This window comes from Aethalodelphis obliquidens, unplaced genomic scaffold (assembly GCF_003676395.1).
Source record: "Aethalodelphis obliquidens isolate GAN/ISIS:26980383/991018 unplaced genomic scaffold, ASM367639v1 scaffold9, whole genome shotgun sequence".
Classification (NCBI taxonomy): Eukaryota; Metazoa; Chordata; class Mammalia; order Artiodactyla; family Delphinidae; genus Aethalodelphis; species Aethalodelphis obliquidens.
In genome coordinates, this window is record NW_020837953.1 from 4,856,304 (window position 1) to 4,873,593 (window position 17,290).

The 17,290-nt window shown below is 42.8% G+C and overlaps 1 protein-coding gene across 7 annotated transcripts in view; it reads left to right on the forward strand.

The window, feature by feature from the left end:
* Positions 1 to 17,290, forward strand: part of DAB1 (DAB adaptor protein 1) — a 417,476-nt gene that overhangs the window by 273,851 nt on the left and 126,335 nt on the right. For all 7 annotated transcript variants that reach the window (XM_027108386.1, XM_027108389.1, XM_027108387.1 and 4 more), the window contains one exon: positions 6,020 to 6,118. In XM_027108386.1, the coding sequence (XP_026964187.1) occupies positions 6,020 to 6,118 (99 nt within the window). The remainder of the gene's footprint in view (positions 1 to 6,019; positions 6,119 to 17,290) is intronic.

Here is a 17,290-nt window from a genome sequence, read left to right on the forward strand (position 1 = left end):
TATAAACTTTCTACTTGATTTTTGAATAAATTTTATATATTTCACCATATGATGAATATGGTAAAAGATGATATATTAATAAAAAAGCTGATTTTATTCATTCTTGAAATTTCTATCAATGTCCCCCAAACACTTTAAAGGGAAAATGTTATAAAAAGTGATATGTAACTAGATATTGACATTTGGCGGTATCACGAAGAGATTGATGATTTTAAATGCTTTAAAGAAGGCTTTTCACTGAGAAAACTAAGAAAGAAATAGAGAAAATTTTTAATATGCAAAATAAGAAAATTATGTTATTAAATAGCCTTTAAAAACATACAAAATTGAACATTGTTTGTTCCCAGATTCTGGTCTCCATGTAGTCTGTGTCTCTTTAAAAAGTAATATAAAATATTAGAAAAACAGATGATTTAGCAAGAAGTTTACAAGCTATCTTATGCATTTAAGACCTATAATTTAATTATTTTCCTGATTATAGAATTCAAAAAATGCTCATTGTAAAAATTTTGAAAGTACAGAAAAGTATGAGGGAAAATTAAGCTTATCCACAATCCCACCACAAAAAGAAAAATCAGTATCAGCATTTTTGTGTGTAACTAACACTCTCTCTTTGTATTTTTATATACATTTGTGTATATGAATCATACACATATATGTAGTGTAATTGGAATTACTATTTATAGTTTCATATCTTGTTTTCTTTCTCCCTAATAATATATCATGAGCATTTTTTCTTATCTTCTAATAGTCCCTGAGGATACAACTTGGTCAATATAATTTTTTTTAATGTAAGAAAAAGGGAAGAAAAGAAAAGAAAAAAGAAAAGAAGGCTGGCCAAGTGCCTACTAATATTAAATGAGACAATATCTATAAAACACTCTCTACATTGTCTTTTCTTTGATAGATGCTTAATAAAGCACAGGTATTAATTTTTTTTATACTGTACACATTTTCTCAACAGTTTAACATGTATATTAGATGCTAAGACTCCCTGTAGTATGGCTGTAGGAATCATTCTTTTTAAAAACTCTTAATTTTCTAAACTGTGTATCATTACTTTCTTTTTTTTTTTTTTAGCTGTTATACAGCAAACTTTATTTTAATAGTTATGAATCTACTACAAGGCATACTAGAAAAAGGTATAGAAGACATTAAAATCATGAGTTCACAGATTGTCTCCTTGGAAGAGGTTAATGTATGCTTTTATAAAAAATAATTAAGCGGGACTTCCCTGGTGGTGCAGTGGATAAGACTCCACACTCCCAATGCAGGGGGCCCGGGTTTGATCCCCGGTCAGGGAACTAGATCCCACGTGCATGCCGCAACTAAGAGTTTGCATGCCGCAACTAAGACCTGATGCAACCAAATAAATAAATATTAAAATAATAATAATAATTAAGCAATGTTATAAGATTTTAGGACAGTCCAGGAGTGAGCCCCCTTCTTCTGCCAAGTTCAAGTCTGAGTGATAAATACACAAAGGAGTCCAACAGGAAGAATTCTAAATTCCAGCTTCATGACTGATAAATGCTGGTCTGGAGGATGTGACGTAGATACACAGCCACAGGGCATCCTTGAAAGAGATAGGCCATTCCACTTGGTTTGTGGGGTAGTTGGATAACTTCAGCATTCCATGTTCACCCACCGTGACCCCTGCTCTGCCCCAGAGCAGGACTGTGATTCACGCATGAGATCAGACCAGAACACAACCTCTCTACCAGCGGGTAGATTGCAGAGAGAGAACCCAGAAAGACTGAGCCAAGGAGACCCTAGTCAAGAATGGGGATAAAGGCCTGCATCTTGATTCTTGCTGAAGTTGCTCCTTACTGAGTATGAGGCCAGGCAAATGGAGATTTGCTTTCGACAAATATTAATTGAAAGACATCAAGAAACTCTCCGGTGGCCTGGTTCTCACCCAGAGCCACAAGTCTGCTGAGAACAAGAAAGAGGCTGGTGCATCTTCCCCCAGCATCCTGGTAGATAGCGTTCACCAGGCATGGGTCACAGAGCACCTCACTGACAGCTGCTTTCATAGAAGCATGGAGGTCTCAGCGTATGTGAGACAGGAGTTGGCCTGTGTGCCCTGAAGTTCTCCCTCAGGATTAACACTGGGCCAGGCTAGCTGTACCAGGCCTGGCCAGGATTGCCGACCTTGGCGTGTGTGTGTGGTGGGGGGGGGGGGTGTTACCTGCAGTAAAGTACCCCATCTGTCACCCCTTATAACTGTGAGGTCCCCAGAGCCCTGGAGAGTTGGTCCAACCATAACACGCTCCTGTCAAATGCTCTGAACTTGATGGTTCTTGGTTCCCAGACAATCGTCTTTCGTTATTTGCAAGTTGCAGAGCAGAATGTTGACATTTCTGCTCCCCGTAGTGTTTCTTTAAGAAACACAGAAACATAAACGATCGATTCTCCATTTGGCCACTTGCCCAGGAAGGAAAGACAAAGAAGTACAAAACGCCTGTTAGCCTTGCAAAAGGCCCACTTGTTCATGTCAGGCCATAGGAGAAAAAAATTTTTTTAATCTGTTTTTCTTTGCTAGGCTTTCTGAAGCTGGTGCCTCTTCCTGTTTTAGAGAGTTTTCTCTTGGATTATAGAGATTTAAGAGGGGATTCATAATGTGAGTATGAGTGAGCCATTGCCTGTCCACCAGCGAAGCCTCATTGTCATTGTATTTTAATTTAGTCAACAACGCACTTTTACATATATTATCTCTTTCGCTCTTATGAGGTAGCTATTAGCTTCCCTGTTTTGTAAATAAAAAATCTGAGGCTCACGGAAGTTATAGGATTTGCCCCAGAACCTTCATTTCATCTGGGATAAGCCCAGAATTCAAGCCTGTATCTCCAGATGTCCAGAGTTTGATAAGATATAGTTGAGTGCTTTGTTCTATTCTGTTTTGTATCTGCGTTGAATCTATCCTGGTTCCCCAACTAGAGTTTAAGCTCCTACCAGTAAGCTACATAGCCCCACATCATTGACTTCCAAAGCAGTCAACTTTCAGAGGTATCGGGCAAAATGGTGGTGGTTGAAGCTATGGGAGAGATGGGCTGATTACAGAGCCCTAAGTAAATCTGTTAGTCAGGGTCCTGTAAGAAACACCCAGCCCGACTAGGTCAGATGAGGATACTTTAAGGCAGGAGCGACATACAAAGGTTAGGCAAGGTTAAGGTAGCAAACAGGAGCTGGTGAGGCACTGGAAACTAAAAACAGTGGGAAGCTGTTACCATCCTAGGATGAGATCTATTTACTGGAACCCAGGGAGGGCGAGATTGCGGACAAAGTCCCTTCCCTCGCCAAGTGAAATTGTAGAACAAGGATGGGAAGGAGGCTGGATGAAATACCCTGACCTCTCTCCTTCCACCCTCTGGTCTCCCGTCTGTGCCTTCCTGGGTGGCATCCAGAGGGCAGGAAGCTCAGAGGACCTGGCAAGACCACAGGGGCCAGTCTCTGGGCACACAGCAGGGCAGAGGAGGATATTTGTATTCTCCTTCTTACCTCGGAGAAGTGAAACCTAGGATGAGTTTTCCCCCAAAGATCTACAACTGATAACCAGTAGGGCTGAGATTGGAGACCAGGTTTAGTTCATGGAGCTTTCTGGAATAGCATTCTAGGTTTTCAGCTATTCAGGTTGCACACCTGCTTGACGTGTTCCCTGGAGATCACAGTCATCCCATTGTGTGCATACACCCTGCTGGGTGAGGTTTCTCAGAGTCCTTTCCTGTGCATCGTCTTATTGGATTCTCACGGCAACCCCTGAGCTGGACAGGGCAGGCTATCAACCCTGGCTGGCGTGCCTGCCTGACCCCTTCCCTGTGTATAAAATCCTCCAGCAAGATGCTGCCTCTGTGTGACTCCCTTAGGGACACCTGCATCAGTCACTCCATACAGTGCCCAGCACATGGCATTGCTTCGTAGAATCAGTATTAGTATTAGAGGTGATGGTCACAGTCATTTGCTGAGCTCTCCTTGCACACTGCCCCCCATGCTAGGTGCGGTATGTGCACGCTTCACTCTTAGGAAATAAGAAGTATTCTCATTTTAGAGTTCTCCTTCACTACTGAGTTTGGAAGCTGGTGGTCCCACCTTTTTTTCATCCATGCCTCCCCAAAGAGCCCTTCCAGAGGGTTATAATAGAAGCAGCCCTAACACTGGGATCCGAAAGGTCACTGTTTGAATTCCCTCTATATGTCTTCTTAGTTCCTTGAGGTTTGGGGTGTTCACTTGGCCCCCCGATCTTATGTTTGGTCATTTGTAAAATAAGGGAGATAATTTTTCCTTCCCAGGAATGTGGGATGGGCTGAATTATATGACGTGTAAGAGAACTCCTACCATTTGGTAGGTACCCAAGAAAACATCTGACTCCTTCATTTCCAGGGGGCCAGCAGTGACTTTGTAGGTCAGGTGGCTAATATTAGGCACAGAAACCCCAAAAGACACCTACCTCCATATCTTCCGATTCCCCAGCCAGCCCTGTCCCTTGGCCCTTTGTCAGTGCTACATAACAGCACTGAATCGTCTGTGGGGAGGTGAGCCCTTGCAGTGTGCTGTCTGGTGGCAGGCTTGCTTCGACTTCATGCAGGTTTTCAGGGCTTAACTCAGGGTCCTGTCTCTCAACATGCCTGATGAAACCGGAGTTTTATTTCCCCAAGGATCACACCATGTGGATCATCCTTCTCTCTTGCATTTGTCCTGGGAAGCTGTACATCAGCAGCCCCAAGCAGAAGTGCTCCTGAAACATGCACGCTGGCTCCTCCCATCCCTCTTTATCTGCAGCCACCTTCTGCCAGGGAGTTCTTTGATAGCCACCTGGTCAGCATCACTGTGTGCTGGGAATTAGCACAATTTGATGTTGTGGTAATTCTAAGAGCTGGGGGTTGTTAGGACCATCTTGGAGATGGGGACATTAAAGCTACTCTTCTTGGGGCTTCCCTGGTGGCGCAGTGGTTGAGAGTCCGCCTGCCGATGCAGGGGACACGGGTTCGTGCCCCGGTCCGGGAGGATCCCACATGCCGCGGAGCGGCTGGGCCCATGAGCCATGGCCGCTGAGCCTGCGTGTCCGGAGCCTGTGCTCCGCAACGGGAGAGGCCACAGCAGTGAGAGGCCCGCGTACCGCAAAAAAAAAAAAAAAGCAAGTGTCTTTACTCTTAACTTGCATAATATCAACTTTGGCGAGGACTCTTGATAGCACATTCATGTAACAATAATTTCCTGAGTGTCTCCTGACCTTCAGGGACAGTCCAGGGACTGTCCTGGGTACGAGGAAGAGAGCCGTGAGCAGCATAACATACCTACCTTTTGTGACACCTACCTTCTAATTGACTCATACACATATCTTCAGTTTACAAAAAATTTGGGGAAACAGATTTTTAAGAAGTGGAATGCACTTGGTAGGCACTTTCCTTGAAAGCTCAGGAATGATTGGAAAAATGGTAGAAGAACATACAAAATGTGTGGGTAAAAACGGCAAGCCTTAGACATATGACCATAACATTTTTCCAAACAAAATTGAGACATGCAGTCTGGCAATATATTTTCTTTTCTTTGTGATCTCTAAAATTAATTCATATGAAAACTTTTCCCAGAAGTATAAAATTAAAATCACATTTAGGAATGTATTCCACGACTCATCTTTATTTAAAAGGTTAAAACCATATCTAATACAAAACCCAGCAAAGATTTTTAACAAGAGGACTATATTCTATTTATCCTGGGGTCTCGAATTCTGAACTGAGCATCTAGGCACAAAGTAGACACTCTATAAATCTTGGTTCGTCCAATGAATACATGTTCAAATATCTGTTTGTACAGTTTTTGAGCAGTGAGGACAAGTATTACCCTAAAACATCAAGAAAATGCAAGCCCGTCGGGGAAGGCAGCATGGAAGTGGGGAGGGAATGGAGTGTGCATGATTGGTGGCTTCGGTTCATGATATCTGACATGCCTTTGCTTTGGGACCGGAGGGAATTTTCAAATGAAAACACTAAAGTAAAAAGCACATCCTTCCTTTCAACAGGGCGTTGTTGCTGGCGCTCGTTCCAAAGGAGAACACAAACAGAAAATCTTTTTAACCATCTCCTTTGGAGGAATCAAAATCTTTGATGAGAAGACAGGGGTAAGTAAAAGAATAACATGGCATGGTGAAGTTGAACCCACTGACAGATGGGCCCTTAAAAGCCTCTACTCTCTGGGCAGGGACATCAAACAAGCATAAAAACAGATAAAGCAACTGACAAACTTGATCAACTGTGATTGTCCATCAGAGGGAAGCTCTTTCCTGACCTGGCCACAGTGTGGCTGCACCAACACAGTGTGACTGTGTTTCTTGCAGTGTAATTGGGATAAAAGTGTCACACAGTCCTGGTAATGCAATAGGGAGATTGATGTGCTTTGAAGCGCGGCGGCTAATGTGACAGTTTAAGTGAAATTTCTTTGTGTGCCGGCAGCTTTAATGACATGCATCCTAGAGGGAGATGCACGGGGGTCAGTTGACTTGGTCAAAGCATCCAGACTCTCTTGAGTTGAACCTGTGGCACCTCGCAATTGCTGTCATCAAAAAGAATAAATGGAGTTTTCAATCTTGAAAAATCTCTATCACTGCATGATTGGGAAATGTAAGGGCTGATCTGTTTGTTAAACCCACTGAAGTAGTGGTTTGTATTTTCACCAACCTCCGGGCAGCAGTTAGCTCCCAGCTTCATCCCCAGGACTTGCCTTGCATTGTTGGCCTTGTTCATTGATGGTAAGGGAAAAACAGAAAAGCGTTCTGTTCTTTGATCTGTTTTGTCCAGAGAGCAAGAGTCAAGTGGACATGTTTTCCTTTTATTCATTCAGTGCTTTATATAGCTTCTAACACACCTCCGCCTATGCCACCTCCTTTGAACTTCACGGGTAATTTGTCAAGCACTGTATAAACAATACTCAACCAGCCAAGTTACCTAACCTTGTCATTTTGCATTATAATTTTCTCGCCTTTGTTTTGACTCATATTAGGATAGCAGTGGGTAGTAGGATGATAATTTAACAGTAAAGAATGGATTTTCTTGAAGAAAAATTATTCCTGAATAATAATAGCACAGACATTTGTACACCCATGTTCATAGAAGCATTATTCACAATGGCCAAAAGGTAGAAGCAACCCAACTGTCCCTCTGTGGATGAATGGATAGACAAAATATGGTGTGTGTGTGTGTATAATGGAATATTATTAAGCAGTAAAAAGGAAGTTCTGACCTATGCTACAACATAGAAGACGTTATGGAAAGTAAAAAAAGCCAGTCACACGTAGACAAATTCAGCAGGATTCCACTTAATGAGGTATCTAGAGGAGTCAAATTCACAGAGACAGAAAGTAGAATGGTGGTTGACTGGGCCTGGGGGGAGGGGTGGTAAAGAGTTAGTGTTTAATGAGTACGGAGTTAAAAGTCTGGGGAGAGGGAAACAGTGCTGTTGATGGATGGCTGTGATGGCTGCTCAACAATATGAATGTACTTTATGCCACTAAAAATGGTTATAATGGTAAATTTTATGTTATGTATGTATTACCACAATAAGAAAATCTAGTAGTAATAATGACCATTTGTTGAGTACATACTAGGTACATATTAGTCACTTTGCATACATTATTCAGTTTTGTCCTCACAAGGGTCCTATGAGAGAGTAATAATAACAGGTACTGCGTCAAGCACATAGTACGTTCCAGTCATTGTCGTACGCCCTTTAGAAGTACCAATCCATTTAATCCTTACAACAACCCTGTGAGTAGATAGTGTCGTCATCTCCATTTTATAGTTGAAGATATTAAGGAGAGAAAAGTAACTTGCTGGAAGTAGGTGATGGTGGAGACAGGATTACAACCTAGGTTGTCTGGCTTATGAGTCCAACCACAATGTCTTATCTCTCAGGGTAAGTGACTTTCTCATGTTCATCCAGCATGTAGGAGGCAGAGCTGGGATTTAGCCTCCAGTTGACCTGAATCAAAAATCAAAGCAATTGACCTCTATGTTATAGGAAAGGTGGACCTACCTGGGGATGCCGTGGTAAAGGGAGTTTAAGATGTGGGCACAAGCATCGGTAGTCAAGGAGCTTGAAGGCAGCAAGATTAAGAGCCTAATGTAAGCCTCTTCTGCTTTAATAAAATTATGGTTTCTAAAATTAGGGAAGATTTTCCTTTTCCTGGGCAGACTATCGTTTGGAGACCTGTGCTCAGTTCTGAACCTCACATTTTAGAAAAGACATAATCGAATCAAAGTATATCCTGATGAGGGGAGCAGGGCAGTTGGGGGACTGAATACTATGCTGGGCCAACACTTCTGAACACAGATGTGGCCACGTGGGATCCTGGGTAACACACAGGAGGCAGAGAGCTTTGGGCTTGTAGAAACTTGGAGGATATCATTGACCCCTTAGCATCCTTCATGGTAGGGATCCAAGGAGCGTGGATCAAGCCTATCTGAGAGATGCTTTCACAAGGATCTATATGCCCAATATAAGTCATGATCTCTAGTCTCTTCCCAAGTCCATGCCTGCCCATCACATGACACTGGCATCACCAAAGGGACTGGAGTAAACCAGAGTATCAGATATTTTCTTTTGTCTAGGGCCATGTGTTTGGCTTTGCTATTCCATCATGTACCCTACCATCAAATAGTTCTCATCACCAAACTTTAACTAATGAGAAGAGGTAGTTTATATTCTTTACCTTTCTCTAAATCCTCACGCAAGGATGGTTAACCTGGCCCCAAAGAAAGATATCACCAAACCTTATAATGTGATTTTTTTGATTCTTTATCTGGACACAAAGAGAACAGCAGTAAAGTTATTATTTCAGCTCAAAGCCATTTGGCTTTGTTGAAAAAAAATGTCATCTCCTAGTGGAGAATCGGGGTGAAGGCAGAGTTAAATGTTTTCTGTCTGGCTTCGTCTGCTCCAGTTCTGTTTGATTAACCTTAGGCCCTGTATCATTGGGCTTCTGCTACCCTAGCTTGTTAATTTGTCTCAACACAAGCCTGGGGAAAAGTGGTGGAGAGAATCGAACATTTAAGCCTGAACTAGAGAGGATGGTGGGAGCAAGGCCCTCCATATTAATAGCGTTCATCTCTCCAAAGAGTTGTCTAGTAGAAAAAGCAGCTGACTTGTTCTGTGTGACTCAATGGACGGAACTGAGACCAGGTGATAGAAGTTTCTAGGAAGCAGTTTCAGTTTATGAGGAAGAAGAATTTCCTGCGAGTCAGAGCTGTTCAGCATGTAGATGGACCACCTTCTGTGCAAGGGAGTTCACCAGCCCTAGGAGGATTCAAGCAACAGTCATGTTATGGGGATATTTTGCAAGGAAGTCAAGTAGAAGGTGAGATGTTGACCAAAGTCACATCTTTGGGGAATCACCAGAGTTGATTCCCCAGACTAGTTTAATAGTCTGTTTCTCCCTTAAAGTCAACCCTATCGATGTGATTTATCTTCAGATAAATGGAGGTTTTTCAAAACCTCCATTGGAGATTATGAGCAGGAACAGTTTACTGAACCTTTGTCGTTGCACAGCAGGGGACCGGCTGAATTATGCAGGATAAGAGTCTAAGTGAAGTGTTTTGTCCTACATATCAAAGAAATGGAAAACGAGGTCTTTGTCATTTGGAATGACAAATTTTAGTTGTTTATCATGTCTACAGTATTCCTGCTCAAGCTTGGCTGCACTATTTTTTTCAAAACCGAGAAAAGAAACATTAGCAGAACGTGACAATAGCTACAATTTTAAAAATCCAAAAGCTGTCAGAAGCGTTTTGATCCCAATTAAAGAGACCCTTTGCAGCAATTTACACCTTGTCTTGAATTTCAAAGGGTTCTTGATCCCAAACCTTATGTGAGTAAATTTTATTAGTAGTATGTTGCAGGAAATAAATCAATAACAAAAGCTGTTCATATGTTCAGATATCTAGGTATTGCTAATATGTCAAAAGGATCAGTGAGAATGCAGAATATGTCATAAATGAACTCACTGTTACTAGTAATAGTAGGAGTGGTAGCAGTAGCAGTAGGAGTAGAAATGGTTTCATGTCAGTATGTTACTAGCTCCTCAAATCAGACCAGTGGACACCAAGGCAGGAGTGATGTCATCTTCATTTCACAAATAAGGAAACTGAGATTCTGGGAGTGTTCCTGACTTGACTGGAGACTCAGATCAGACCTTCCAACCCCAAATCCTATGTCCTTCCAGGGAAACTCACTAGCTTTCTTCTCTCCCCACTTATAATTTTATTCCATAGAATTATTATAATTTGTGCCATTAAAAAATCAGAAATATTGGGACTTCCGTGGTGGCACAGTGGTTAAAAATCTGCCTGCCAATGCAGGGGACACAGGTTTGAGCCCTGGTCCGGGAATATCACACATGCCTCGGAGCAACAAAGACTGTGCACCACAACTACTGAGCCTGTGCTCTAGAGCCCATGAGCCACAACTACTGAGCCCGCATGCCGCAACTACTGAAGCCACGCGCCTAGAGCCCGTGCTCCGCAACAAAGAGAAGCCACTGCAGTGAGAAGCCCACACACCGCAACAAAGAGTAGCCCCCGCTCACCGCAACTAGAGAAAGCCTGTGCACGGCAACAAAGACCCAACACAGCCAAAAATAAATACATAAATAAATAAATGTTTAAAAATCATAAATATTGCAGGAGCCTAAAGATGAGTCTGTTTCTCAGGATAGAGGGCAGTGGTCTGTATCATCTCTTCCAGATAATGAAACATCTTGTTGCCACAATCACAGATGGATTTTGCTTCTTCATTTAGTTTAGCCAGCACTGATTGGCACTATTATTTGCACCATTCTAAGTACATTATAGCAATTCTATGAAGTAAATGCTATTATCATCACCATTTTACAGATGAGAAAACTGAGGTCCAAATAATTAATTACACAGCTCTCAAGTGGCAGAGCTGAGATTCAAACCCAGGTAGTCTCGTCCAGAGTACACTAGTGCTAATTAGTACTAGTACTAATGCTAGTAATATATCACACCTTTCTTAGTGTGTTTGGGCTGCTATAACAAAAATACTGTAAACTAGGTGGCTTATAAACAGCAAATGTTTATTTCACAGTCCTAGAGGCTGGAAAGTCCAGGATCATAGCCCCAGGATTTGGTGTCTGGTGAGTGCCCGCTTATAGATGGTGCCTTTTTCTGTGTCCTCTTATGATGCAAGGGGGAGAGGGGGAGGATGCTTACTAGGACCTCTTTTATAAGGGCACTAATCCCATGTATAAGGGCTCCACCCTCATGACCTAATAAGCTCTCAAAGGCCCCACCTCCTAATACCATCACCTTGAGGGTTAGAATTTCAGCATATGAAATTTGAGGGGATATAAACATTTCAGACCATAGCAATATCAAAGTTTATAAACGATTTCCTTTTATATGTATTAGAGCAGATTGAGTATTATCCCTGTCTTACTGTCACCATTATTCACTTTCATTTTAATGAGCTTTCCTGAGTGAAGATAAAAGGGGTGGAGTTACAACTGGGACTGTCTTGTGGATAGAACGTTGGCAGTGTAACCAGTACCTGGTCAGGCAAGAGCATATCGGATGCCCGTTTTACGCCACACGATTATCTGTTTCCTGAGGATTCAAAGATGAAGAAGATGTGTCCTTGCCCCTGAGGTGTTCACAGTCTGGTGGCGAAACCAGACTCACAAAATGAACTAACAGCTGCTGAGACACAGGTGTGAATGGAGTTGTCGGTACTCAGGGGATGGAGACCGAGCTTTGCCTGAAACAGTCAGGGTTTTTCACAGAAAAGGGCACACTGACTTGGCAGTGGAGGAGTGAGTTGGAGAGGACCAGGTAAATGAAACGGGTCAGGGAAGAGAAAAACGTATTTCTAAATGCACAAATGTCTAAAGGAGAAAGATGTGTGTGTGTTCATTTTTCCCTTCAGGAAATATTTATTGAACACGTCTGTCAACACACGTATGAACAAGGCTGTATCTTTTTGTTCATCACTGTTATCTATCTGGTTAGCACATGATGTCCACATAGTAGGTGCTCAGTAGTACTTATTGCACAGAAAATAAAATGACTTAGTGATTACGACTCAGCAAATGTACACAGAAAAACTAGGGCATAGCAGGGGAGAAGTGGAGAGTGGCCCAGGATTGAATATTGTCCCTCATAATAGAGGGGTGATGATGTTTTAACTGTCATGGCTGCACTTACATTTCACGGCTGATTTAATAATTTATTCTTCAGTGAAAACCAGATATCACCTTATTCATGTCTCTTCAAAAACAGGACTGTTCTTCCTTTATTTCTAACTAGATATTTTGAGTGGACTTGGGGAGAGCAGCTGAGGTGGAGCAAAGGAAACTGGTCCTAGGGAGGGAGACAGGTAGGAAGATGAAGGCGTTGCAGAGCAGGATGCTGGGACCTGGGACACCCCTGTCATCCTGAGAGCCATTGAAACAGTACATAGGACTCTCACAAGATGACTAGCCTATAAGCAGGACCGTCTGTAGCAGGCTTTTGTGGATTCTGTCTCATTGGACGCCCAACAATTCTTGGAGGTTTTATGACCCCTTTTTACAGAGGAGTCATCTAAGGTACAAGTAGGGTGAGTGGCTTGCCCGAGGCTACTATGAGTAGCAAGAATTGAATTCAAATTCACATTTATAACTCCTAAGCTTGTTTTGTTTCTTTTCCTCCAGAGATTCTCCACTTGACTGGTTCTATTCCCAGAAGGGGCTGCTTTGGAACTTAACGTAGGCATTTTGGGTGGTCACGACTTTTGGGGAAGGGGGTGGTGATGCAGGAATTTACTAGGGGCAAGGACGCTAGCCACTCTGCAATGTACAGGACATTCACTCACAACACAAATGTTTCCTGTGCCATGTGACTTTAAATGTCTTATCACACATTCATGTAGATGAAAAACCTGTTTATAATTACCTGAATCTAAAACCTAACTCTACTTTATCTATAAAAAAAAGTGATTTTGTACAATATTCATAGTAGTGAGTTTTCCAGAAATGCAGCTAAACAGAGAGAAAGATGTGCTTTGTTCTGTTGAAACCTCATCAAGAGTTGGTCATCACTTTGGAAAACCCCTCCCCCGTGATGCTTTTCATATTTGAGTCACCAGCAGGGCACTACTCCATCAGTTTCAGGTATAGCTGTGTTCACCATAACTGGACTTATATGGCGTATCTTTAAAAATGTCAAATATAAAGGGAAGAGTTGAATGATCTCTTAAAACTGAATTTATTCACTATAAGAAAAGCACAGACATAAGACAGTGTCATCATGTTCTTCTATTGTAGTTGTAACTAAGCCTTTCTATGTTGAAATTCATACTCTTTTTAATTAGAAATCATCTTCTTTTATTTCTCCTTTATAAGTAGGATATTTTGACTTGCTTAAACTTCATGTGTACAGGTAGATTATATAATCATTTCCAGATAATAAAAGAATTACAAAATATTGGTTTATAAGAAGGAGGTGTTGGGTCAGATAAGGTTAAGAATCCCTGTCTAGACCATGCTGCCATTTTCATTGGTTCATTCATTCATTCATTCCACAAATGCTTATTGAGTGAAAGGGATATTCTACGTGATGGATAGGGATGAACTAGCCTGAAACCTTTTCTTCAAGGAACCTACAACCTAGGAGGCAAGACCTATGTATATAACTAAAAACTCAAAGCAAGAATAACAATATGATAAGAGAAAAATATAAAATTATCATGAGAGTTCAAAAGAAGAAATGGGGCTTCCCTGGTGGCGCAGTGGTTGAGAGTCTGCCTGCCGATGCAGGGGACACGGGTTCGTGCCCCAGTCTGGGAGGATGCCACATGCCGCGGAGCGGCTGGGCCCGTGAGCCATGGCCGCTGAGCCTGCGCGTCCGGAGCCTGTGCTCCGCAACGGGAGAGGCCGTGACAGTAAGAGGCCCGCGTACCGCAAAAAAAAAAATATATGTTAAAAAAAAAAAGAAGAAGAAATGATTTCTTCCATCTGAAAAGAAATATGGAATGATTTAGGAACAAAGGGCTGAACTTTGAAGGATGGGCAGGGTTTCAAGTGAGAGATACAAGAGGACCAGTATCCAAGCAAAGGGAATTATGGGGAGTGCTTACTAAGGCCCTAAAGGGAGAAAGTCATGAAGAAGGGCAGGTGTGGAGAAGAGTTGAGATGTCTGGATATTCTGGATTGGAGGATGTGTGATTGCTATCAGTGAGAGAAAACTGAGAGGGTTGGCAGGGCCCTATTGCGAGGCCTGGAATGTACGACTAAAGAGTTTTGGTTGAATCATGTCCATTACAGCCTGAGTTATTATTCATTGTACTCTGTGGCCCTGAAGCTGCACTAGCTATACAGAGAGGTAGGTACAGTGACTCTAAGGCCACCCTCGACCCATCAGATGTCTTTGCGCAAATCAGGGAAAAGTCCCTTTCTTTAAGGCTCATTGCCCGGGATGACTTTTGCTGGGAAACGGTTGCAATAAGTGTACATGTTTTTGATGACTATACGATGACTACCTCCCCGTAGATCTATGCAGTGTACCCCCTGGCCAGCTGTACGTAGCAGACCTGGGAGTATCATTTCGTGCATGAGCAGAACGCTGGGGGTACCATCTTGCCAGTTCCTGTACCGACCATTCACTGCCCAGCTTGCAGGACTAGCAAAAGGAGACCCCTCCACTCTGTATATCCCTTTGCCCTTCTTCACTCAGTGAACACCTCAAGGTCCAGTAATGTCAACAACAGTAGCAACAGCAACACAGTGCAACAATGACCACTTATCAAGCCCTTTCTCAAGCCAGGTGCTTTAGTAAACTAAGTGCTTTATGCATTTCATCCTCTGAGCAATATTCATGTTGGGTCTGTCTGAATCCACAGCCCACACTCCTCACTGGTATGGTACTGGCACCAGAGAGTGGGCATGGTGGAAGGAGCTGCTTTGGATCCATTCCTGGCCAGCTCTAAAGCAATCTTTATGAATGACTTTGTATCTCTTTTACTCATCTGTAAGATGGGGATAATCAAAGTACCTATGTTTTAGGATTAGTGCAAGATTAAATGAGGATTTAATTTAATCCCCTAAGACTTAGAATAGTGCCTAGTATAATAAAAAGCTCTAGGTGTTAATATTATAATATTAGCTCTATTATCCCCCCTCTGATATGGACTTTCTCATGTCCTCCCTTCAGAATTAAGAAATCCTTTCATATTCCTCCTACAGCATCCTCTGTTCACCTTTATCACAGCACACGGTTGTCTGTATCAGAATGAGTTGACCCATGCTTCCATCAGACTACAGGCTCCACGAGGCCCCTAGTCTCATCCATTGCTGTATCTGCAGGGTTTCGCACAGGTCCTGGTATGTGACAGAGATGCTAATGGCACATTGAAGGAAGGGAGGAAAGTCAGTCAGGGAGAGACGGAACAAAAGCGAGGGAAGGATGGAACAGGAGGTAACGAATAAGTAAACTTAAAATGAAATGCTCATTGTCTGGGCTAGATATTGGAGCCCAAGACGCTACGTATCAAAGATGCAAGTTTTGCCATGCAGGCAGTGAGCATGGAAAGAATAATATATGTGATTCAGAGTACCCTGGTCCTAGGATGTCAGGGGTGGAAGGTCCCTTAGGCATTGACTAACCCACTCATTTACAAGTGAAGAAACTCAGAAGCCAAAGAGAAGAGGCGGCTCCTGAAGGACTTCCCTAGTGGCACAGCGGTGAAGACTCCGCACTCCCGATTCAGGGGGCCTGGGTTCAATCCCTGCTTAGGGAACGAGATCCCACATGCATGGTGCGACTAAGACCTGGCGCAGCCAAATAAATAAATAAATAAATGTTAAGGAAAAAAAAAGTAAGTGGCTCCTGAGACCTCCTAGCAAATTGTATGCAAAACACCTAGGCTTGAACATCGACTCTGTGTCACTCTCTAATGCCCACACAACAGGAAGTGGGAAGCATCCTCTTCCCTTCCTCCTCTTCCTTACTTTGCCTTCCTTCCTCATTACCTTTTTCTCTTTCTCTCTCTACCATCTCCATATTCTTTGCTCATCTGCTTCAACATTCAGGCTCCCAAAGCCCGACAGCTGCCCCAGGTCCATTTTCATATCAAAGAGCCTGAACATCTGAGGGGAAAAATTGGGCCTCTGTATGTTTAGTGTCTTGTTGGGTGATATTGGATTTTAATTTATCACAATAAAAAAATCAATTTATAGCTCAAATCCAACATAGTTTTTAGAAATTGGCCCTGTCCGGAAGCTGCCTCTGTTAGATAATTTAGACGGCGGATAATTCATGACGGGGGAAAAAAATGGATATTCATGTTACCCTGGAAAGTGAGACCACGAATGTTTTCAAGCAGATTTGATAAACTCAGAAATGTGCTGTCTTTCCCTTAATGAATCATTTTATCAATTTTGGTCTTTCAGGAGGGAAAGAGGTACTGTTTGCCGGGCTAGCTGCTTTTACATGCTTGATCTCATTTAATTCAATCCCCTAAGAACTCAGCTAAGAAAGTACTATTTGTCCTGTTAAACAGATGAGGAAACTGAGACACAGAGGGGTTAAGGGAATTGCACAAGGCTGAAAATCCAGCAAATTGCAGAGCCGGGCACTGGCTCCGACATGGCAGAGTACTAAGGCCTGTGCTCTTTTCAGTTCCCAGTGTGGTCTCTCTCCTTTTCAAGGGCCTACTTAGGGCCTCCGGAAAGCACGTGACCATGCGTTTATTCTCCACGGGAGAAATCTAACTGCTCTGAGGGTTTTTTTCGTGCAGACCAGCCCTGTGACTAAAGGTTTATCAGCTACTCTTGGGGCCTCTGAAGGGTGTGTGAGCTGCTGCTCAAGGTGGCAGTGCCTGGATGTGCAGTGTGACCTCGAGGATGGATCCTCTGCCTATTCTCTGGGACTCTCTCCTCATCTGAACCCTGGGGTCATTCCTCAGCCTCTTTCTTAAAGGTCCAGATAGTGAGCGTAGTGGGCTTTACGGTCTCCCGTAACCATTTACTTTGGCCATTGTTATGTGACGGCCCCCGCAGACAATATGTAGACAAAGGAGCTTGGTGTCTGCTGCCTCTGGTCTGGGTGATTACCGAGGAGTCTTCTAATCTGCTCGTTCTGACCCCATGACGAGCTCTGTAGGAGTGCAGGAGGAGCACCCGCTGAAGATCTCTGGTCTTCATCTCTGCGCCCTTTGTTCCCTTCTCTTTGGTGGCTGACTTTGGGGATGAATGCTTTTTATAAACTTTGATGATAAATATTCAGCTCTGGGAATTGTGTTAGTT